Source organism: Mustela erminea, chromosome 8, assembly GCF_009829155.1.
Source record: "Mustela erminea isolate mMusErm1 chromosome 8, mMusErm1.Pri, whole genome shotgun sequence".
Lineage (NCBI taxonomy): Eukaryota > Metazoa > Chordata > Mammalia > Carnivora > Mustelidae > Mustela > Mustela erminea.
The window spans coordinates 34,319,740-34,345,800 of record NC_045621.1 but is presented as its reverse complement, the minus strand read 5'-3'; the positions used below and the strand labels follow the sequence as shown (position 1 = coordinate 34,345,800).

Sequence of the window (26,061 nt, the reverse complement as noted above, 5' to 3'; positions counted from 1 at the left end):
TGGAAAGCTTTAATGGTCCTTCAGTGGCTATCTACCTGTATTCAACTCCAACAAGCTCCACCGTGATACACTGGAAATTGTTCTTTAGACTGAGCCAAAGTTATCACTTTCAAGTATCAAGTGGACATTTGGAATAAGTCTAGCAGTTAAATATTTTTGACTGCCCCCTGCTTCTGGGGTCTCTATTATCTAATTATTTAATAAAATTGACATGGGATTGGAAACTTGAAAGATCAACTTGAAAACACAAGGAATAAACTCACAGATTTAAAATCTTTAGTTCTACTTTCCTGAATATGTCCATATTATTGTTAGTCTTCGAAACTAGAATGCCTTTGGCATCTGAAGAGGAACAAATGAGGCTACAAAGGTCTGAAAAAATATATATAGATTCCATTGTCTCTAACTTTGATTAAGAAATACAAAGAGGTACCCCCTGACACCCATGTATCAGGGTGAGACTGGATGCACATTCACTCTGCAAGACAGAATGTGGTTAAAATTCAGGCCTTGGGTGTACATAACAATTTATAATGTGATATCCTGAATGCTTTTTCATTAAAAGGAAAAAAAAAGAATTAAAATACAGAACTGTCAGATCAATATGATGGGATAAAATATTATAATAAAACAAAATAATATAATAAAATATCCACACTTTTGGATAAATGCATGTGCATCTAGGAGAACAAGGCACTTAAAACTGCAGTCTGGGTGACTGGCTTGTTCAGTTGGTTAAGTGTCTGCTTTCAGCTCAGGTCATGTTTCCAGGGTCCTTGGATCCAGCCCCACATCGGGCTCCCTGCTCAGGGAAGATTTTGCTTCTCCCTCTGCCTCTGCCTCTCTCCCTGTCTGTCTCTCATTAATAAATAAAATCTTTAAAAAACAAACAAGCAAAAAACAAAACAAAACAAAATAAAAAACAACTATGGTCTGTGGAAGCTTTAAGTGTTGATGTTGGTAGCAAATTTATCCTGCATCTCCATCTTTTGTCTTGACCCCAGCTGGTAAGGGCTTCCCCTGCAGCCTAAACATTTTCTTTCTGTTCATTCACACTTTCACTCAAACAGGAGAGTAAATAGTATTAGGGGGCAGGTGGCCTTTCTGAAATGGCAACCTTAGTTGGTTTCTACTCATTTGGCTTCCAAGCCACACATGAGACCTATAAGTTAAGAAGAAATGCCAGTACAGGGCACCTGGGTGGCTCAGGTGTTAAGAAGAAATGCCAGATAGAGACTCCTATCGTATGGTAAATAACCGAGTATCTAATTTCCTATTTGGAAAAGGAATAACGAATATAATTGTATCAAGTGTACTGAGGAGGGGGTGGGAGAAACCAGTCCATCTCAGATGCTGGTAATGAGGAGATCCACTGTCTAGAGAATTTAAAATCCGTAATGAAAGTGGCTAAAAGTCTGTGCTTTTTATTATCACGGTGCACCAGTGGTTCTAAACAAGGTCAGTGATACAGGGTGGATGGACCATTCCCTCCATGCCCACCCCCTTCAGAACACCACTGATTAAGACAACTCCTACTCAGCATTTCCTAGCAAGCAGGGGAGTGAGTTTGGAAGAAGGAAAAGCTATAAGGGAAAAGAGAAGAATGAGTATTTTTCTAGCACTTTTGGTCTGTCCATCCAGAGCTTTCCCTACATATGTTCTCTTCAATCCTCATGATGACAATCACCATCCAGGGCAGATAATAGTGTGCCCATTTTACAGATAAGAAAACAATATATTCAAGTTCACCAGTTACTAACTGGTAGATTTAGGACTCTAAAAGAAGTCCTTCATCCTTTAAGTAGCTGAGTACCTAAGATCACAGACTGACATTTACCAGGTACAGACCTAGGACAAGGCACTCGAGTACCCACGGAGTACTCACGGTTGGAATGTGGGATGGTAACAGTACCCACAGGCTAGAACTGTAGAGAGAAATCTCCTGGCATAGTCCACAGCAGAGATGACAATAAATGGCACATAGTTTTTATGATGGAAACCTCATCTAAGGAATCCAAACAATTTTTTTATCTTCTCCATGGGTTAAAGAATGCTGGAGTATATCCGTAAGCTGCTTTTTTACCTGCAGGCCTGATGGGTTAGGTTATAGACTCTGACACTGAGGAAGACGCATGCATGAATCAGGGACTACAGCTGAGTCAGAGGATGGAAACTCACAGCCCCTGTGCCCCCATCCCCACCCCTTTGTGTCAAGTGGTTCATGAATTCTTAGAGAACAACCTCTTGTTTGTTATACCCTGCCTCCTGCCCTAAGGGAAAAAATGACAAATTATTCTGGGTGGGAGGAGGTAGGAATTGGCATAAGAGCACAGGGATAAATTTGTTTAGGTTAATTCTACTCAATAATGGTATTATTGAAAGATGGGTCATGAAGCTACTGGTCTTTAAAAGGTGACTCCCAGATATTTTACTCCTTGAAATATACAAAAGTTAACATGGGATGCCTAAATAATATGTCAAATTTCTTAGCTATCCTGCAGTGTATTGTAAAAAACAATCTGAGAGTAATGCCAATGTCATTACACATATTACTGGATTTGTCTGTTATTTAAAAGCAATCACAAAATTTTGCTTTTTCTTTAAATATGAAATTAATTACAGAGAGTGTCAATGGGTAGTAAAGGCTAACATTCATATAAAGCAATCAGACAGGATTATTGACAGCACACATAAGATAACGTATTTTTGTTTTCGTGTTTTGGCACTCACATTATTTTAACGTACTTTTGCCGTAATACATGGCAATAGATCAATATAAACACTGACATTCTTACTTATAATATTAATTTATTCCACATGTCACAAGGCTAGATCCAGGCTCTTCAGTAAACATCATTATTATAACAATTATAATTTCTTTGTAACATAATCTTTGTTAACATAACACCTTATTTTACAATTTGAAGTTAGTACAGATAAACCCTCCTCTAGCGTAATGATGTTGTATTGTAAACATAGCAGGGGTTTCCAAGTACCCCTGTTGGGTTTTACTTATTTGGAAATATATGTCAAATTAAGTTGTATGCAGAATGAAGCAAACAATAGGAGTCATTTTAAATATATTGTATGGCCTGAAGGAAGCTCTGTGGTGGGCAGCTGTGTGCTAATGAAGTGAGTTCCGTGTTGGATGCTTGGCTGTGTGTTCTGTCTCTGCTTTTCCTCCATTTCCTTCCTGCACTGTAATCATGAGCATATAATCCAGTCAGCTATGTCAAGTACAAACATAACACAGAATATACTCTCAGGTCAGGTCTCATAAGAAGAACTGGAATAATCACAGGGTCTTCACAACAAAGATTGTTTAACACCTGAGCAAGGGACGGTAGAGGAGGATCCTTCACCATGTGAAGCTGGGATGGCGCTTGCCCTCCCACCACCTCTCCAGTTCCCTCCCTTCCTAACACTGTTCTCTCCCGTCCACCACAAAACTTCAGCTCCTAGACAGAAAGCACTTGAAAAATGTATATACAACTGATCATATTAAACCTCTTAGTACATAGGTTCTAGGTCTACAAGACTTAAGGCTAGAATAAAGTACGAACAGTCTTGGCAAAATAACGAGTTCTATCCATGCTAATGGTAGCATGGAAATTCTGAAGAGAAAACCCTGTTGAAACTTCTAGATTCTTAAGGTTTATTTTACTTTTTCTACTTGATCCTATGCATGGAAGGTGAGGTTAAATTAGAACATACCATTTAAGGTTACATTATTCAGAGATGTAGGTAGGCGTGGAGAAGATGAAAACAGAATTCCTTGCTATGCCCTTGTTTGAGCATTTATGTCAATATACTCACTCTCACATTGTCTTTCATTTTCCTTATGCTTTCTATGCTCCTAGAAGTTTTATGTGCAAATGTTCTGACTGTAGAAAACTAAATGAAAGCCCAGAACTCACAAAACTTACAAAGCCCAGATCCTGAGAAAGAGCAGTGGTCTTCTTAAAGCTTTAAGACAAAGCACTACTGAGGCTGTGGGGGCAAATCAACACATCCCACTGCATTGGAGGTAGGAAACTAAAGACAAGGACAAAATTAGATTGTGAGAAAAACACGTTTTTCAAGGATATATAGAAAGAGACATTTATCAAGAGAGAAATTTTGTCAGTCAGCAAAAGATCACTGAGTCTCACACAATATTTTGGCTATTATTGGTATGCCTCAGAACTAGGCACAGCCCTTGTCACAAAATCACATATACTGATCCTTAATCCCTGTCTCTGGATGCTTTACCTTCCTTTTGTCTAGATATCTAAAAAACAATTTTTGACATTCAGGCATGGCCAGAACACATGCTGTACATGTGTCAAGCTTTGGACACCCCAACATTTCTTCCATTACCTACAGAAGCAGGCCAGATGCTTGTGTGCAGACACATCTATGGCATCCATGGGAAAAGAGAACATGCTCTACTCTGCAGCCAGCCCAGGGCTGGCTTCCATTATGTTCCAACAAGGTCATCAAACTAAAGGGGGATGTTAGGAGTATGGAAAGAGGCCAGAGCATTGGCACTGAAAGGAATAAACATTTGAGAAATCATCCTGAAGGGGCAAGTTGAAAGGACTTGGGCATGCTCGCCTGACCAGCAGCTGGGATAAGGCCTGTCCTAGGTAATGAAGAGGTATCTGTCATGGTATCAGGGGTCCACAAAATAGGAGATAATGGCTTTGGAGGTGACCGTGAGATTTCTAAAGAGATTTGGGTCTGTCAGCCTTCGCAATGTGTGTCCAAAGGAAATTACAGATGGCCTTTTCCTAACCCTTCCCCGAGATTAAGAATAATCAGAGATAATCCAGTTTCAAAGGATAAACTACCCTCAAGGAGAAGGTGAAGTTTCATTTCAAGGCTTAGGTCACTGTTATTGTGATGCAACTTGTGATATGATGTGATGTGATCACTGCTCTGTGATTCCCTGATTCCACTGTCATTTAACAAATGCAAAGTGTGTACACTCATGAGTGAGGAAGTGTGAGCAAGTATGTATATGTATGTGTAAGTATGAGAGATCTTGTGTGTCAGAAGGAGCCTACGTGTTTAGAAATGGAAGGGGTGACGTGAGTGTGTACTATAGTGGGAGATATAGGGCTTATCTCTTTCCTTCTCTGAAAAACAAATACAAACACTCTTTGGGAACATTTTTCCAAGGAAAGTTGGCACTTCTGTGGAAACACACTCTAGCTGCTCCATTCCTAAGAGAAAATATGGCTTTCCCAAGACCATGAGCATCAGCTTCTCTCTTACCACCTGCTCCAGAAAGAGTACAGATGGCATCATCACCGATGGAATGGAGGTCACATTCCAAGAGACAGGCTTGCTCCAGGCCAGATACAGAGGAACGACATGAACATCATTTTCTACCATCTACAAAAGTGGCCACACCCTTTATTCTGAACACATGGCTTTCTACTTTACTACAGAAGAAAAAAAGAGAAAGTTACATGCACTCCAAGTTCAATATGACTTTTATGCCATTTTACTTTTATAACTAAGGAAAGAAAATGGCATTTTCCTAGCAGGAACAGAGATTCAGTTTAGTTTCTGAAGATTTGTTTTAAGAAAAAGGCCCAGATATGTGGCCACATTGCAATAAAATTCCAAGGAAATATCTTGTCCCATGTCTAGTCTACTTCTTCTGGAGTGAATGAAGAAAGAAAAAAAAATTGTTTTCATCTCTCTGAGTTTCAAATAATATTATACTATAAATGCTTTACAACTTCTTTCCTGAGCATTATATTTTCTCTTACATATTTTGAACATCCAGTCAGATAAGATTACACATTTCTACAAATCCTGGGTCTACTGTGGTTATCTGAGGCCCAAAGATTGCAAAACCAAGGAAACATTATCTTGACCTCTTTTAATACACAAATACTCATGGTGGACAGTCACTGTTAATAATAAGAAGAATTCTTATTCTTTTTTTTTTTTTTTTTTTTTTTTTTTTTTTTATGATTTATTTATTTATTTGACAGAGAGAAATAACAAGTAGATGGAGAGGCAAGCAGAGAGACAGAGAGGGAAGCAGGCTCCCTGCTGAGCAGAGAGCCCGATGCGGGCCTCGATCCCAGGACCCTGAGATCATGACCTGAGCCGAAGGCAGCGGCTTAACCCACTGAGCCACCCAGGCGCCCGAAGAATTCTTATTCTTATTATTAGGTTCCTCTGTGGCTCAGTGAGTCACAGCTGTCTCTAGATTCTTCAGGAATTGGGGGGGTGGCCATCATTATTGGCTAGGCTGTGGGAGGGGGACTCTTGTGGGCACCTCTGTACTTCTTTGCTGGACCAATGTCAAGCACTTCCATATGCCCCTCTTATAATACTTCTTAGAAAGCTCCTACCACAGCATGTAAGGGTATGTCAAAAACTTGCACTGAGGAAATGGGAAAACGATAAGATACGAATAAACAATCTGAAAGAAAACACAATTCCTCCTCTACGAATGGTAATGTCCCTTAACATGGCTAAAATGGCACAGACATCCTAAAGCCAAGTTCCTCAGCTGATAAGCACTGTTGGAATTATTTTAGGGATTAACGATTGCTTCCGTTTGTTTGAAAGAAATCATGTGGCTTTTCCATGATTTCCCAGGAAGAAGCAGATTCATCGCCTATCAGGCATGAATGTGTTTAAATAATTGTTGGGAATCCTGGTATCAGAAGAACTGCTTAAGAGGTGATGCAGGTGATTGTCTGATAATGCTAAGCATTCCATATCCAAGTTGGTTTGTGAATATTCACTCTTACAGTCAGCCAGTCGACATGGATTACCAAACAAAGGGCAGTGTCATCCTGGCTGTTACTTAAAGACATATCTCAGTCAAGAGCCCAGGAATTAGGTGAGAGGTGGATCTTCAGTAAGTAGCCACGGACTTTAGTTCAAAGCTGGGTCACAGGGTGCAAAGCAGGGTTCTTCTGAGCCGTGCTGACCTCCTTAGTTCCAGATTATAGGGATAGGCAAACACTACACCAGGTCACAAGCCACAGAGGAGAGTCTCAGAGGCTCGCCTTCTAGTTCAGAGCTGTGACGGTCCATCTACTTTATGGGTACATGCCATGATTTCTGCAGCTTGTAGGGAAACTAACAGAGTGCAAGCAACGTAAAGGGCTTTCTCATGTTGCTCTATTTGGAAGAATAAAGAGTATCTCATCAGGTGAGCAAACAGTTGATAATGCAAAGACACAAACATTATGTCTTGTTTTTATTCCAGAAGTTTACCCCAAGAACCTCCTTTCATTGAGAGTTAAAGGGGCTTAAGATGAAACAACTATAAAGATAACTCGAAAAAAAAATGGAAAACGAAAGAATAGAAAACCACTCTGTGATACTGAGGGTAATGTAATAGCAAGATACATGTCCTTAGAAAATCGATTACGTGAATGCAATTTTCTGACAGTCAGCTAAATTTCTTTCCTTTCTGTATCCAGCTTTTTAAACTTTAAATTTGGCAAATGTAACATTTTTGAAATGGCTTTAAATCAACTGAAGTGGCAGTTTATCTTAGTGAGGTTAATTGTGTTATTTATTAATCCATTATCTTATCGTTTCTACTTATTTTTTTGCCCAAAAAGTGTTCGAGCTGGATACGTCAAGTTATGAAAGCATTTAACATTTTAAATTAAGACACAAGGAATTCTAAATGACACTTGAGATGTCCTTGAGAGAGGCTTCTCATCTCTCCATGTTTATAGATGTCGCATATATTCATAAATCAAATCCTGTGCATATTTAAGCCAGACCAAAATACTAAAAAGCACCATGTCCCCCATTAGAAAAAAAAAAAGCAATTATTCTGCTTAGTTATGTTTTTAAAATAGCTTGACATTTTAAATAATTGATGAATATGTAATTTGCTAATCAGTAATGGACAGTTCCCATGGAGGTACCATTGCTAGTTTCATAATTTACTATTTCAGAAGAGTTTTATGAATACAAAGATTAAAGCCGGGAAGCGGAGAGAAATCACTCCAGGATGACATTATCCTATTTAACACCCATAATACTTAACAGTAACAACAATTAAGCTTCACAAATTAAGAAGATGTACTGAATTGTTATTGGGTGAGTTACAGATAGACATTTATGTGTCATGATTTTCCCCATACTGAATTCCCCATAGACAACCATGTACCCAAATGAACATCAGAGCAACATACTGTTCCTGTAAAGGATTAAATGATATTTTAGTTTATGCCTTTATTTCTTTACTCTTTTCTCCAAGTGATAATAGAAAACTTATTTACCATGCATGAACACTTACATTCTCTTTCTGAGAACATTTCTGATGTTGGGATAAGAGAGGAAAGTCATTTATTTAAAGATCGCCTTATTAGTCTATAGTTTTTGGTAAATATCTAGATTATCTGGTTGGTCAGTTTGTCTTTATGGCCTAAGGAAGAAGACTAGCTGCCGTGTTCAATCCGGATGAGTTGGTATATGAATATTTATAAGGACATCGAGATTCACAGTGTCTTACAATCATGCTCCAAGCTAAATAGAAATAAAAGCAGAATGGCCACAAATATTACAGTATAATAGGATAAGAGGTAAAAGGTATGTACAAATTCATTGACAACATCTGTGCAAGTGTTGTAGACAAAACATTTAAAAAGAAATCTACACAAAACAAAGTAGGTAAATTTATCAAAGGTTGATAAATTTTCAGAGACAGTATAAAAGTACACAAAACATGGAAGAGAGAAAGAATCGTTAAAAAAATAACCGCGAAGCCAATACATACAGTACAAGTTTACTACATTCATATTACAGAATGATGGGAACCAGAGACAGAAAAAACGATTTGGTAACAAACAGCAAAGAAAGTTTCACCGGTCACAGAGAAGAAAGACTGTCCTTTTTTGGATGAGAACACAGACTGTCATGACTAGCCCCTCCACCCATACACACATAGAAAAATAAAAGCAAATGCAAAAGTTGTCTACAGCAACACACGACAGACAGAGGTGAAGCGTTTGGCATGTTGCATCACAGGAAGTCAATCACGATTGGCTAACGATGATGGTACCTGGCTCTGTTGCGGGTCACCGGCTTGCCTGAGAGGAGTGACCGATGGCGGGGGCACACCTGACGTGGAGGCAGAACGGCCCAATTTGCAGCTGACTTTCGGTTCTGTGAACAGGGGGAGAAGGCAGAGCATTAGCTGAGAGGCATCGGCCATGACAAACAGTGCTCGGATCCCCGTTCTGCTTTGCTGCATGGTCTTTCAAATCCTCAAATGCTTCTGACGCTTGCTAGTCTTTGGCGGGGGATGGAATGATGTCATCACCACGCAGTCTAAAAGAAGCTTTATTTGCAGTCAGCTTCTAGAAATAAAGAATAAATCACAGAAGTCCAGCTCTTTGTTCCTTCGGACATTTTACCTCACTTAGGGTTAGTTTCTACAGAGTGATTACGAGAGCCAGGGCCCCATTCAGGGAAAAAGCAGGTGACAGAGTCACTCTAGGTACTCTCTTTTTAGAATTGGTCTGTAGGTCCCCTAGGTCCTGAAATGTCTTTGTCACCTTCTCCAAAACTTCTTTCCCTCCGTACTCTCTCTCTTCCTCCCTCCTATTTTTTTTTTCTAATTTTGAAATCAATATCACTGTGCTTGTCCTGAATATTTTTATCATATTTTCAGTGGAGCATTTCTCTGATTCACTATTCACTTTCGATTTTATAACCACTTTCTAAGACTCTTGCCATTTTTCATAATAGCAGTGTTTTTTTTTTTTTTTCCTCCAAATTATAAAGGCATTTCCCCTACCTCTTCTTCCATTTCAGGAGCCCAAATGGGCTGTCCAGGGCATGGACAGGATACTTCGGAGATTAGAATTCAGGGATGGAAAGACTTCCCTTCATCCAACAAGGTACCGAGAGGATGTTAATTTTCATATATATTTGAAGATATTTGATAAGAGAAGAAAAAAGTCATACAATGAAAATTGACACCATGCTTTTGTTTAATATTAACTGTTACTTTTTCAGTGTTGGGTATGTTCCATCTTCTAACTGGACCACATTCAAATTATTTCTAATTCTAAGGTTACGCTATAGAGTTATAGCATTAGCTATAAAGATTGCCTGTGTGTGTGTGTGTGTGTGTGTGTGAGTGAGTGTAACTTCCCAGCTAACCCCCATAATCTCTCTGCTCAAAACTCTGGGTAGCTCAGTTGGTTAAGCATCTGAGTTCAGCTCAGGATATGATCTCAGGGTCCTGTGTAGGTTACGAGCTCAGTGGGGCAGTCTGCTTGTCCCTTTGCCCCTCCCCCAACTTGTGTTCTCTCTCATGCTCTCTCAGATTAAAAAAAAATTTTAAAAATCTTAAAAAAGACTAACTTGAACAAAATGGACTGAGCTTCCTAGATTACTTTAAAGCCGTCTACCTTGTTCAAAATTTTCCCTTTACCCCATATTTCATATGATAAACACTTCAAACACACCCGACTAATTTTCAAAGGCTTCCTGTGATGTAGCTTCGTCTGATCAGATCCACTCTCTTTGCACTGTTTTGCTGTTCAAAGCACATGCAACTGTCCCCTCTCTCAACTTCTGCATTCAGTCCTGCCTCTGTCCGTCACCTCACGGTGTGCCCTTGTGTGGAATTTCATCAGACTAAGTCTTACCTATTTCCAAAGACCAACTTCAGCGCGTCCTTCCTATTGTCAAGCATCCCAGATCTCTTCCGAGACCACCTGACCACTTACACCATGTTTGTCGTGCTCGCTGCAGCTTTGAGCACTTATGTTAGTGGGGACCACATAATACATGTTCAATTAATACGTACTTTTCTTTAGCTGAAAACACTCAATTTAACCTAGAAAAGGTTAAGGCAAGTCCTAAAATAAGTGAAGGCAATGAAGATAATGTGGAATATGCTGTAAGGCCTGGATTCAAATCCTAGCTCTCTGACTTGCAAAGGCAGTGATTCTCATTCAAAGGCCTGTGACCTTCTAGGATCCATTTTAGAGGAGGCACGAAGTTTGAAAACTCTCCTTTCCTTGGTTTTATGTGGATGATTCTAGTATCTACTCACCTACTTTATTTATTTATTTAATAGGCTCCACACCCATGTGGGACTTGAACTCGTGACCCTGACATCAAGAGTCACAAACTCCACTGACTGAGCCAGCCAGGCATCCCCACTCACCCACTCTTGAAAGGTGTTTAAATATAACAGTATTATTCAGTGACATAAACTATCCCTGTAATTTAGAAATTAAGTTCATTTCCCAGGAAGCATAAATTTTGCATACCTTAGCATATCACCTTTTGTTATATAAAGCAACACATAACGCATCCATCAGAATCCTGGTTGACATGTTTTTATAATAAGGCCAACGTTTCTATATGTATCCCCTTACTGTGGTAACACGTTTAGTCACTTGGAGTCAGAAAATTCAGTATCTTTCCCTAAGAAAGGATGGCAAATAATATTTCTTTACTTAAGGTCCTTTTCAAGTTTATGTTAAGGAGATTATCTGATGAGTGAAGGCCTTTTACATTATCCAGTGTACCTAGGGATTAATTTCTCCTGTTAGGTTTCCAGTCAGATTTTGACTTAACCAGCCTCTTTCGAACATAGACACTGATATCGCTAATGAACAGACTGAGATGTACCAAAATCCATGTAAACTCCCCATTTCATTATGACCTGGAAAGGTCTTTCCTTACTTCGTTGGACAGCAATCCAGAGCATGTCCCAGCTCATCAAGCCCTCTTGGGTATTCCAGTATGAGCCATTAAATCTCCATTACACACAGAAGATTGCTCTACTAGCCAACTACCCTGTGGGCTAACTCTAACGTTGAGGTTACATTGGAGTCAACTGTTCCTCCCAACATGGCTCCTATGGGTTACGATTCTACCTACAGCAGCAGACTAACACTACGACCTTTAAGTTCATTATGTACACGTGCTTACACAGGCAAACAGAAACATATACACACACTGCGTAACACTGCCACTAAATGGTGTCGTGTTTTTTTAAATAATTTTTTAATTTAATTTTTAAAATTCTGAGGGTTGGGTTTATCTTTATCTCACTCATTCTGCATCTTCTATCAGTTTTTCATGGTTCTTAAACATAGTTCACGTTTATTATGGTATTTATGTAACCAAGTTGGTGAAATGAATCTTTATGATGTTGATGCCGCCAAAGTTCCTTTGACTAAAAGAATTGTCTAAAGAAGTCCCAAAAAATCCTAGAAAAGATTCTGATTATAGCCAAGCCTCACTGAGGTTCTTTCGGGCTGTGACATAGATGTGAAATCGTCCAGCTCACTTACCCTTGGAAATACACTGTGCTTTGAGCCTTAAACAGGAAGGCTTAGGAACCATGACACTAAAAACAATAAGTTTTCTTCCTGAATTTTGCTAATATAAAACAAAATTGCCAAGGCTTTTTTTCAAAAACAATGGACGTGTGCCTAAAAAGAGATCTAAGGTAGAACTTTCTTCCCCCAAGAAAAACTCTATTCCATTAAGAGATTGATGATGCACTAAAAGGCACCTGTTATCCTACATTCAAGGAAAACTTCTTGCTTTGTAAACTCTATCATCATCCTAGAAGTAACACTTGATATTGTATATGAAATTTTCCTGACGATCCAGTGTAGAGAGAGTAAGAAGGAATAAGAAAAAGGTAGTGGATTAAGAAAGAGAATCAGAGGGGGAAAGGAAGAACAAAAAAAGAAAGGGGAGGCAGGAAGGGAAAGAGGGTGGAAAGAGAGAAAGAGAAAAAGAAAAAGAGAATAAGAAAGAAAAGAAAAACTTTGTTGAACTTTTTTGGCATAAGATATTGATGAGGGAACAGAAGGCTGGCCAAGGACAAAGCAAAAGCTGACACCCTGCAACCTTCCCCCACCCCCACTGCTGGGTGGGACATACGTGACATTCTTTAGGAATCTTCCAATAATCTAACGTTAATACCTTGCTAAGAAGGGAAAAGCGACCTTGATAATGGCAAGGCCTTTGGTATCAGGTATCTTGTAGGTCCTTTCTAGCATATGAAAATTCTATTGAAACCTCCCTTTTTCCTTACCTCCCCCAACTCCATAGTACATAACCTGCCACTCCTCACAACACCAGGGTGCGCGCTTTTTCTGCCCACGGGTCCTGTCCTTGTGCTTGAATAAACCACCATTTTGCACCAAAGATGTCTCAAGAGTTCTTTCTTGGTTGCGGCTTCAGCCTCCACCCCACTGAACCTCACCTATTTCCTAGAACTTCATCAGTATTATCCTGGGATGTTTCCAGAGAAATAACTCATGATCATCTTAAAGTTTTTATTGAATAAGTCCCCAGTGGACTGTGTGACTTAATATTTCTTTCTTGTTATTCTTAGTGGGCACAACTTATCACTGTTTTGTTTTGTTTTAAAGAGAGTCATTTCTCAATCATTTCTCATCTTCCCTTTAAGGTGAATTGGATTTCTCTTCAAAATCATGTCCTTGATATTGTTACAGGATCGTCTCCCAGCCGGCCCCGCTATTAGGAGTATCAGAGTTCTCTTTGCTTTCAGAAAGCAGACAAATGACTCTTCTCCACCTCTGCATCTACACAGAACCAGGAGATTAGTGCATTTCAACCAAAGAAAGCACTTTCATCTAGCATCAAAGAAATAAAATCCGTCAAATGCAGAGACATATCTTTCCTCTGTCTTATTTTTTTTTCTAATACACTGTATCTTTCTGTAGTAGCAGAGACATATCATAATTTCCCCAAGTCAGTCATATTGCTGAAAGTTTCTAATCAATAACTTAAGGCTACATAAGAGTCAAGGCTTTTTAAAAATACACCAAAGTGTGCTTATTACAAACTCTACTTTCATTTCTAGGGAAGGCATTTTCTTGGAAATAACATATATTATTTGAGATAAACTGGTGTCTCAGTAATAAAAGACAGTTGTCCCAGGGCTATGTTAAAAGCTTCATGGCTCCCACTTTGTTTTAAAGTTTCTATTGTACATCATAGCAAACATGTAAGGTGCCCTCAAATCCCACATTAAATGTAATTTGTTCTATATATAATTCAAATGCTTTTTTACAGTTTTGTTCAGAAATTATTGGACTGTGAATAATCCAATTGATTCATGAATGGTTATGATTTCTGGAGAGTAATCAAGCACACTCAGGAATCCTTGCAGTATTACACCATCTAATCTATAAATTGTTTTCCAATATAATAGAATTGTTTTAGTAATACATTTAACAATTAATTAAGTGGGCCTAATGTCACATTTTGTAGTGATTTAATTAAATATTCATTACTATTAAATCTGGTGTTTTATTTAGGAATTTTGGTGCTACTATTTATTTTTAATATCCAATATTTGTGTAGGTCCTTGAGAAACTCATAGGCTTCAGTATTGTTGGTATGAAACTGAAAAGAGAAAACATCCAATCATTGAAAAAATCTGATCATTGAGAAAAAGTCCGATCATTGCTGTGATGGTTTTGTGACTGGAGGGAAAAAAAATTGACAGGCCGCAAAAATCTACTCTAAGAGTAGATATTTTCTCTCCAGTTTTCCTCTCAATGAGTCTTGTGTAGCTTTGAATGAGTATCCAATAATGATGGACCAACATCCTGGTGTTATCTGCAGGGCCAATGAGTAAAACTGTTGATAAAACTGATTCTTCTTGGAAATATTGTAATTCTGGTGAAAATCTAAAATCCAAAGAAAAGTGAGGTAGAGACATGATGAGTAGAGTTTATGATCCAATGGTGCACATAGAATGACAAGACCCATTGCATAGAGGAGAAAGGAGTACATGCAGGTAGAGTAAGATGTGCCTGTTGTATTCCTTCTAAGTATCTGAAGAACTGAGATTTTCTTACCACCTTCCACCTTCTTATCTAGAGAGAATATAAATCGTACTGTCTATTGCACAGGAATGCCCTAGACCCTTCAATGCATGGTATGTTTCTTACAGGGAAGCATAGCACAGTGTAGCATTAACCATTTTGGGGTTTTTTTTGACAGCCTCTTTTATTTTAATATATAATTTCTGAAACACCCTTAAGATCTTCATCACTTTAGCTGAATACAAAAAGGTGCTTCTGTCTTCAAAAATACTTCATTTCACATTAAAATACAATTACAATATATGTGTATAAAGCAATATACTTAATAAGGAACATATGCCTCTTAAAATCATTACATAAAGAAAATCCATCTACCAAGATATAAATTCAAAAAGACATATCATGATTTGTATCAAGATCAAATGTATATTACCAGGGGGATAGAAATTTCACTTTGTGTTATGATAGCAAAAAAAGAATAAACAAAAAAGGAAAAATAGAATAAAATCCTCTCATCACTGATATAAGGAATGAAAACATAACAAAAATAATTTAATCTGTTTCTAAAATGTTATCTTTCACTTTTAAATAACAAAAGGGAAGAAAATAAAGATCCAATTTTATATGTCACCCACCTTATTAATGTAAAAATTCTTTATTCGTAACAAATAAAAATCAATACTAATGACGTCTTCTGTTTATACCATTGGTTTCTGTGCTTTATTTAAGAGCAAGCATCTTGAGACAAAATTTGGTCCAATATCATTTGCTCCTTAGAGCAGGTTCTACTTCAGTGGCCATGGACCTATGCTTCTGTCTTGAACCACTGTCCGTTATAAACATAAAGAATGTGATCTCCAGTAATGGCCATGTTTGTTCACTCTATAGCAAAACAGCTGGAAATCTCCAAGATCCTGGGAGGAGGTGGTGACATGAGGTCAAAACCATTTTCAAAGAAGTACTAAGTAAGATGCGTGTTGCTTTTCTCAGTGTGTTGACGAATTCACTGAAAGTCTAAAAACAATTCTGGATAAATCTGCTGTTACCTTAGCACATCAAAGCAACAGCACCAATTTCCAGTAATCAGGTATTTTTCACTGCCACACAAACTTGAATATTTGGCAGATATTTTCTCAAAAATGAATGAAGTAAGTCGATTGCTTTAAGGAAGACAACTGACAGAATTTGTGGACAATGATAAATCTGAGCTTTCAAGCAGGAACTAAAATTTTGAAAAGCTTGTATGCACCACTGTGAGCTTGACAGCATCCTAATACTTAAAGTCTTCTCTTAGGAGATCAGTGGTAATATTAATTAATGTGCTGTATTGATTTTTGTAATGAAATGTGTCAACATATGGAAGATTTGCATGACTTTGTGAACTGATACTTCCTAAAAGCATGATGTTATAAATCATGCATGGATAAAAGACCCATTTAAACTGCAAGATAGACCAATGGATTTTAATGTAACAGAACATGATGAGTTTATTGATATGTAATTAACCCTTATGAAACTGTTATCCTTTGAGTTTGGGTAGAATATTAAAGGATATACACAACTATATGAAAGAGCTATTAATAAATTCCTCCTTTTTTCAGTTACACATCTATACAAAGCCAGATTTCCTTCATATGTTTTAACGAAAGCAACATATCACAACAGATTGAATCCAAAGCAGATATAAATAAGAATCTATGCTCTATTAAGTCAGACATTAAAGAAAATTACAAACATGTAAAATTATTTTAATCTCTTCACCATTTGTTATAGTTTAAGAAATATGGCTATTTTTCATGAAAGAATGTTATTTATGCTAAGATATAATGGATTTATTATTTTTAAAGAATCATTTTTAAATTTTAAATTTTAATTTCTAATATGATAAGGATTGTTATACTTAACCCATATGTTAAATTTAACCTCCACTCCAGGAGATCTCTTTGGAATTCTCAATAAATTCTAAGAACACAAGGGGTCCTGAGACTGAAGAGTTTGAGAACAGTTATTTATATAAGTCTGCCAGTACCCAAAGAGTTCCCATAAAAAGGTAACTTTTTATGCAATTAATATGCCATTGGAGTAGTAAAAAAAATGAAACAGAGGAAAATACCATGCTGAAGCACAGAAACATGGGAAAACCTTTGAAAACTTCAAGGGATTTGGGAACAACCAGTTTTGAAATGCTGCCCTAAGAAGGTCTCTTTGGCTACGTCCAAGGAACGCTATTACCTGCCTCTGAGACCCAAGGGAAGTCATCCAAATTCTCAGGACACTTTTAAATCACTTACAATAAGAAGCAAGCTCCAAGACTCACCCATTGATTCTTTGACATTCATAAATGAAATCTGTTGGAATAATTGAAATGCTCTCAAAAATACTCTTGATCGATCATGAGCTTAGTTTATTAAGGTCACTGTTTTTATTCCTCCTTTCTTTCTTTTTTTTTTAATATTTATTTATTATTTTAGAGAGGCAGGGAGCAAGAGTGGGTAGAGAGCAGGAAAGGGGGGGGGGGGCGACAGAGAAGCAGATCTCCTGCTGAGCATGGAGCCTTGTGTGGGGCTTGATGCCAGGACCCTGAGAAATCAAGTCAGTCATTTACGCCACTGAGCTATCCAGACGTCCCTTACTCCTTTCTGATCTACTTTCTGTACTTTATTTTTGTAACAGTGTTGTTAGGATTAAGCATATAACAAGTCTGTCATTTGCTAAAATTTTCTAAAATTATTGGTAAAAGTTTTGGCAGTAAATGTTAAAACAGGACAAAAAATATTTCGAAATTCAGTTTAGGAGAGGTAACGGTCATCTGCTATTTTCACCTGTCCAGAATCCATTCACTCTTATTTTTCTGGAATAGCAGTTTGAATTTCCTTTGGAGAGCAACATAACCAGTAATCTCAGTCTTGCATTATGCTCCCTGCTCTGTAGAAATTTGGCTTCTCCCTCTGCCTCTGCCTCTCCTCCCCCTGCCATCCTGCTTTCTCTCAAATAAATAAAATCTTAAAAAAAAAAAAAAAAAGCTAGGGTGAAGGTGAATTATTTATACACTTCTCATTAATAAAAAAAAGCATAGTCTCCCATTTTTTCACTTTTTCCAAGTTTCCAGCAAAAAGACCAAAATTCATTGACCAGACTTCAATGGAATTTAATATTAACAAAACTAAGGAGGGGAAAAATGTAGTGCCTGTTTTGGACAGCAGGTGGGAGTGCTTTGATTTGGTATGTATTCTGGTAAGCTGACAAAGCTTCCAGAACTAGTCTCTGTAAATGCCCAGCCTAAGTCAGAAAGAACCTTCTTTGTAATGTCTACTAAGGCTTTTCACAGAACAGGGCATTCTTTGTGGATGCTGTTGGTGCAGCATACCCACAGGGCTTTTCCAAAGAAAGTCAACTGCTGACAACTGGGAAGCAATGTGGTCGGGGTTGGGAGGCAGGGGACGGACTCCTCTGAGAAAGGCCACAGAGTGGATCCATGCTCCCCACAGGGAAAGGTACAAGGAGCTATCACTAGAGTCAACCGTACAGCCAGTGCATTGTCACTGTGGTTCTCAAACAGGATTAATCTATTGAGAGGCAAGTAGGTGATGGTACCTTCTGTGCTATCTGAGTTGTTCATACCTGGTTCACTAGTTTTCCCCAAGAGAATCAGGAAGTACACAGAAATTCAGAATTTTCTCTAATAAGAACGAAATTACTCTCAAGTTGTATTTTTTCTCACCAGTCTTCAGGGTATCTGGATAGTATACAACATCATGGTCTATGCATATATTTAGCAGAAATCCAGTTTAAGGAACTGTGCGTGTGTGTGTGTGTGTGTGTGTGTGTACTCACACAGAGAGTTATACATAGCATATGATAATAAGTTAGCTGACTCTGCAAATTGGATCACATAAGACCCAAGCTTGAAAGCTGTAAGTGATTACACGCACACGTGCGCATGCACACACACATACACACACACACACACACACACACACACAGATGTGCACCAATTAGTATCATCAAATTCCTTGACTCCATACTGCTCCCATAACTTAAACCAACCATACTGGTAGAAAAAAAAAATTAGAAAAAGAATATAAATGGTTTAGAGAGAACTCAGCAAACTGATGCAGAACCAAGTCCAGCATCCTGTCGTACTGGGTCGGGGCAAGAATGCCCTTGTGCTGTTTGAAATCGACCCCATCAAAGGCAGATAGAAAGTCTTCGGAGACAGAGGTCATCTGTCATCACCACATACCGTGCTGTTAAACAGATGTTCTCACTGGGAGAAGTTTGCTGAATGAGTAAATAAGGGAACTAAAGAAAAACAAACACACATAATAAATTGCTGCGTTTTTTGTTTTTTGCTTTTTGTTTTTTTCTGGGTGGGGGAAGGGTGACATGCTGGCTCAGGTGTTTGAGAATGAATTTTTAGGTAGCTCAAAACAATCAGTTATAAGTACCTCTCAGTTATAGGAACAGAGGAATTTCATGGACTTCGGAGCAGAGAAACCATTTCCTCTTCGGATTTATGAGGCAGGTTATTTGGGGCAGCGGACTTATCTTCATAATTCTGTTTCCTTTGGTTTAGGATGAGGATACGTTAGCTGACTTGGTAAATCTGATCACACAACCCCCATGTTTAAAATCCATAAATGGCCTCGTGTCATTCTTAGGTAAGACCAGAATCAGCGATGTGTCCAGACGGGCCAAGCCCCCATCAGGCCCTCGGCTTCCTTGCACCACACTGCGCTCTCATACCTCATCCACCTGACACCGCTGCTCCCGTGTCACCCAGGGGCTGTGTAACACACGCAAGAGGAAGTGCGCTCTACTTCTCATTGGCTTTGCTTACAGATTGTGATTGCGTTTTTAACTTTTCTTGTTAACGGCAATCTCCCCCAATGCCACATACGTGTTCAATGCTTGATAACTTCATATCGAAAACAATTAGCTGAATAAATGAATGGATGAACACATTAATGAATTCACAAGCACGGAGGTGGAAAGAGGGAAACCCAGTCTAATTAAATCATGGGAAGAGAGCAGTCCTAAGGGTCAGAAGCCTGAAATCTACTTCTTGGCTTGAATCTGCTACATACCAATGGATCTGGGCAATTCACCTGATTTCTCTTGAGTTTCTTTCTTTTTTTTTTTTTTTTTTAAAGATTTTATTTATTTATTTGACAGAAATCACAAGTAGGCGGAGAGGCAGGCAGAGAGAGAGAGAGAGAGGAGAGAGCAGGAAGCAGGCTCCCCGCTGAGCAGAGTCGGATGTGGGGCTCGATCCCAGAACTCTGGGATCACGACCTGAGCCGAAGGCAGAGGCTTTAACCCGCTGAGCCACCCAGGAACCCCTCTCTTGAGTTTCTTGAGCGGTTTGGTCACCTAGATAATCAGGTCATAACAACAGGTCACAGATACATAGGTTCTTGTGAAGATCAAATGAGATAGCACTTATGAAAATATTTTAAAAGCTAACACATAGCATATAAATATAAGGTAATATTTTATTTATTTTATTTTTTAAAGATTTATTTATTTGAGAGAGTGTGCACGTGTACACATGAGTTGAGGAGGGGCACAGGGAGGGGGAGAGAGAGAGGGAGAGAATCTCCAGCAGACTCCCTAGTGAGCATGGTTCCCATTTCAGGGGTTAGTCCCATGACCCTGAAGTCATGACCTGAGCTGAAATCAAGAATCAGACACTCAACCAACTGAGCCACCCAGACGCCCCCATATAAGGCATTCTTTAAAATGGGTCACAAATGATCCGTAAAAGGGATAAACAAATTCCATAATTCAGCTTATATACAATTTGCAATAATCTCAGAGCACACTTTGCAATTACATCAAGTTCTGTTTTCTTTAAACTTGTATACTTAACTGGAACACAGAAGACCTCAGATGCAATCAGAAAGCAATGTTATTCTATTCACCCCACAAACCAGTTCTAACCTGCTGTGGGGTAGCAGGCAGTCCTTTCTTGTCTTTTGGTTAAACGCTAGGCCAACTTCCAGAAATTTCCTTTTTATTTTGATAATTCAACTTTTTTCAGTTTCTTCAAGTCAAAAAAAAAAAAAAAGTCTTATTAGAATAATAATTCAAATGCCTTGTTTTTTACATTAATTACAATTTTGAACTTTGTTTCAAAAGAACACTTCTCTCTTGGCCCATTTAGCCCTGTTCCTGGCACAGAGGAGACCACATTTCTCTCTACCTCATCTCCAGGTGGCTACCCCTAACTTGCCCTTAACTTGGTCCTCCCCATGTCTGCCTTCACAGGGGCTGAGCTAGGAGGAAGGGGTTGAGGTGAGGGAGTAGGAAAGGTTTTCACGGACACTAGCATGAGCTAATGTTTCTCACTCTCTGGTAATAGGGATGGAAAGGTGGTGAATATCCTTCTTCTTGGGGTGTTTTCAAGTGCACCCAGAAGGCCCCCCTTGACTGGTTGTCTCTCACCTACTGATCCCCTTGCTGTCTGCCCTCTGTGCTTCCTGTCAGGCACCTTGAGCCACGTCCTTCAGAGTCCCTGCCACTCTGAGCAGTCACATGACCGAAACCACCCGTAGGTGGCTCTGTGGCTTAATCTGGTCCCCAGGAAACACACTTTATGCACATCTTTAACACACCATCAGTGGCCAAAGAGTTACCAGCCAGACAACCTTCTGCTCTGTGAGCAGCAGCCATTCAGCTAATCTTTATCATTTTTATTTTATTGTGTCTCCTCAATGACTAGAATCCATTAGTGAGATTTCCAGGTAGTCCCATCAGTTTCCCTCTCTTGATTACCCACTGGGAAGTTTTCTATCAAAAGTGGAGACTCATCTCTCTCTCATTCTCTTTCTCTCTCTCTTTCAAACACACACACACACACACACACACACACACACACACACACACAGTCTATCCCCAATTCTCCCTAATACCTAGTGTCTAGTCTCTCGGCCTGCAACCACTTTCCTAGGCTAGAGAGGGGAGTTCACTTAAGGACAACAAAATTCATTTTGATCAATTTTTTTTTTTTTTTGCAAGTTCTGCTTCTGTGGTCTAGCTTTCTGCCTTGCAGTATGAGAGTAATTACCTTGTACCATTTTAAAATTATTCTTTTGGGGTGCCTGGGTGGCTCAGTGGGTTAAGCCGCTGCCTTCGGCTCAGGTCATGATCTCAGGGTCCTGGGATCGAGTCCCGCATCGGGATTTCTGCTCAGCAGGGAGTCTGCTTCCTCCTCTCTCTCTCTGCCTGCCTCTCTGCCTACTTGTGATCTCTGTCAAATAAATAAATAAAATCTTAAAAATAAATAAATAAATAGATAGATAGATAGATAAATAAATAAATAAAATAATTATTTTGCACGTTATACCCTGTTTATTTACCTTCAAACCCTGTAAAGACACATTCTGGCTATTTAAAAAGGTTAACTCGCCCCACGTTCCCCTTTGCTGGTTGGTTTCTAAAAGCCGTATCACCAGTATCAGCAGAGATACAAACACAACAATTTCTCTGGTGATCACAAATTCTAGTAGGCAGAAGTCACAGTTTTCCACAGAGAAATAAAAGTGGGCTGTTGGGGATATGACTTCCATTGCTCTCTGAAGGCTCTCCAAATGAGAATTCTGCTATGTGTTTACTACGAGAATTAAGAAAGAGTGTTAAACTCTAGAGTGTGAAAATACTGTGCAGAACCTAGCAACGGGATCTGGCCGGTGTTCCCGGAGGAAATAACCAATGCACCCAATTATAACTGAGAAGTAGAGCAGATGTGGAGAGCTGTCTTCTGGTGCCTAAGCCCACGGTACAGAATGACAGCCTGGAGGGTCGTAGACGCTAAAGCCCACAGCTGCTCAGGGCTGCTGGGAGCCAAGCAGGAAGTTAGTCAACATCCTACAGCAAAGCCCAGATTACGGCGGGGGCCTGAACTCTACAGATTGGTTGTTTGTTCTTGCTGCATAGTAAAAATGAGAGAGAACTCATGGTTCCTAGCAACACAAAGCTCGAGAGCATAACCACAGCAGTCAAAAATGATGCTTTAAAACATGGGATGGTGAAGCAGAAAGTGAAGATCACTTTTTACTCTGACTTTCTGTGTTTCAGGGAACATTCTCTACTGATATAATCATCAGAATAAAGCATCTCCGTCTGAGGGAAAAATCAGCAAATCTGAAACAAACCGTGATATCCATTTCAGTTAATTATTTTAGGCTACACCCAAACTCAGTGACTGAAAACAACACTCATTTAGTTTTGTTCATGAGCCCATGAATGGGTTGAGGGAGTCTTCTGGTCTGGGCTGGGCTCACTTGTCATCTGTGGTCAGCTGTGGTTCAAGGAGGTGTTTCCGCTTTGTCATGTTATGCTTTCTCATGTGTTTGGGGGTTGGCAGGCTGAAGGCTGAAGACTCTTGGCTTTCCTTCGCGTATCTCCTCCTCCCACAGGCTAGCTCTGGTTTGTTTATGTGGTGGTGGTAGGATTGGAAGAGAACAAGTAGAAGCATTCTTGAGGCTGAGGCTCAGAACCAGCACACAGTTCCTTTCATCTCATTCAACTGGTCAGGACAAGACCCAAAGCTAACCCAGATTCAAGGAGTAGACCTTACTTCTTGATAAGGAGCTCTGAAAGCACATTGCAAAGGGTGTGGTTGCAAGGAAAGGAGGGTACTGGGACCATAATGCATCCCCAAAGTGCCAGATCATATAAAGAAATGGAAAAAAGAAAAAAAGGATATAGTTTGGGAATTACACAGCCATATCAAAATGTTTAATACTAATCAAGTTCTAAAAGCAAATCTTTTTCAGCCACACTTCAGTGAGTGAGCTCTAGGGAACACACTACCCTTCTTACTTTCTAGCACTTACTTGTCATGCCAGCATCAAATTTAATATCACTTTCTCCAGGAAGCCTGTCTGAATCACCAGAGAATAAATCATGTCACGGTGCCTAGTATTTCCCCCTCATAACATTTATTAGAATCTTTTATTTTATTTTCTGTCTTCCCTGTTAGACTGTGCACTGGGAGTGTGGGTCTAGTCTACCACTGTTGCCTTGCACACTCTACCCCTCTGCACCTTGCCCCTGCAATGACACAGAGGAGAGCTGAATAAATATGTTAGAAAATAAATGCAAAGGGAATGAATGAATGAAAAGATGAATGAATGACAAGTCAGATATTTATGGAAGGATATGTGTACATTTGGAGCAATCAGTATTTTCTTATGTTTCCCACATCCTTGGCAACATGATTTTAAATCCCATTCATTGCTACCAAGCAGAACAGAAATACTGTAAGAGAGATTAAGATTTTTTTGATAACTCTGTATAATGCAGTAACCTAGTCTTAAAGCCTGCACCTGATCCTTTCTCCAAATTTTATGAATATAGACTCAGGGGAACCCCAAAACAGCCGTGGCACTGGCCTAAAATCTTTGTTGGAAAGTGCACAAATAAATGAAGCATGGGCTGTTTCGGTAATAGTGATCCTGGAGCCAGTTACATTATGTGCATCTAGAGAAAACCCTGTATCACATTTGCACTGAGCTGCACTTTCCAAAGGAAACATTCAGTCTTGGTTCTAGAAAAAAAATCTTAAACCTTTACAGTAAAATCGAATGGTAACGGAATAAACTGTGGGCTCACTAGTTATTATAAGCCAGCTTTATGCCAGGCTTTTCTATGCATTTTTAAATTTAATCCTCATAATGACCTACACAGTGAGATTTTCTGTATCTTTTTTATAAAGATAGAAAAACTGGGATACAGCAGTGTTACATAATTTCCTCAAATCATTCCCACCAAAATATTAATTTACTAACATTGTTGCAAAGCATGGTTTACTTGCACTAAAAATAACAGGGCAGGGGGATGGAGCATGATTAGCTCAGTCCATAGAGCACGGGACTCTTGGTATCAGGGAGTGTAAACCCCACAATGGCTGTGAAGCCTACTTAATTAAAAAAAAAAAAGAGAGAGAGAGAGAGAGAGAGGAGAACTGCATAGATTTAGTGTTCTGCCAGGAATTATTATCATAAATACTGTTCCACATTTCCCAGTCCTGCCACCTAATCTGATGCTGCTTATTTTGTGTGTTTGGGACCCTTCCTGGATATGAAGCACTGAATCCTGAATGTTTTTGAGATATAGCTGCTGGGAGGTTTATCAGCAAAATGAGTCATTGATTCCAGCATTATCAAGTACAGTACAGTAAATATGCTTCAGAATTTTCAAGAGGAAAACATCTTTCTTAAAAATCAACTTGTTAAAAATACAGTATTCAAAGACTACACATTTGAATTCAATCATCGTTCCCTTTGCTGGATCCCAGTTTTCTGTTGCTTATATTAAATGGCCCCCATTCAGCTACATCTCCTTGGCAGGCATCCAATCTTAAGCCTTTGGTTAACACCCAAACACCTTTGTGATCTTCCCAGTCTTCAAAGAGGTGATCGGAAGGTGAAGTAGAATTGTGACTGATGGTCTTAGGAATCCTCGTCTGGGGGATGGGTGTGCTACGTGGTCAGGTTGGAACCAGAACTCTCACCATCCCCAGCAAAACCACCCATGATCCCTACTTTGCCTGCACTTCTCTTGCTCTGTTCCCTGTCTAAATTCAACTCAGTTCATGTCCTAGCTCAAATGCCACTACTTAATGAGAACCTTCCCTGTAGCACCTGGAATCAGTGATTCTCTCTGCTCTCTCACAAAGACACTTTGAAAGGTGTCTGGAATCATAATGATAGCTAGTATTTACTTAATATCTGTTGTGCTCCAGACACCATGCCAAGTGTGTTAATACATTATCTCATTTAATTCTCACCTTTAATTCTCAATAGCATCTATGAGTTAGATATAATTATCATCTGTCTTTTATGATGGAGCTCGGTGACATGATGGGACATACCTAATATTAGCAACAGTTTAAAAAAAAAACAGATTTCAAATTTAAATCTAGATCTACTGGATGCCCAAATCACAGTTATACATCATGTATGCTTTTACTAGTCATATAAAATTCACTCTACAAACATGGCTTGTGAAAAATGGCACATTCCTTTGTTTTCTTTAAATGGAATCAAATCCATAGATGGTCTTGCTTCCCTGAACTTGTGTGCACAGTACTCTTCTTGGACATGAAGGGCTAACTCAGGAATGGCGGTGGAAAATATTTCTCTGCGGGTCATGAAAAGGCCCAGAAGTGTTCTACAGAGCAGATTTAGATAAGATGGATCTTTTAGTCTTCAGACCACACTGGTCATCAGGAGGA

General features: G+C 39.1%; 1 protein-coding gene across 7 annotated transcripts in view; it reads right to left on the bottom strand.

Annotated features, from left to right (window-relative positions):
• The window catches only part of NYAP2 (neuronal tyrosine-phosphorylated phosphoinositide-3-kinase adaptor 2), a 313,460-nt gene that overhangs the window by 92,410 nt on the left and 194,989 nt on the right, over positions 1–26,061 (bottom strand). For 5 of the 7 annotated variants that reach the window (XM_032354996.1, XM_032355000.1, XM_032354997.1 and 2 more), the window contains one exon: positions 9,041–9,144. In XM_032354996.1, the coding sequence (XP_032210887.1) occupies positions 9,041–9,144 (104 nt within the window). Of the gene's footprint in view, positions 1–6,170; positions 7,138–7,426; positions 8,506–9,040; positions 9,145–26,061 lie in introns of those variants that run through there. The other 2 variants (XM_032354999.1, XM_032355002.1) reach the window with 2 other exon arrangements.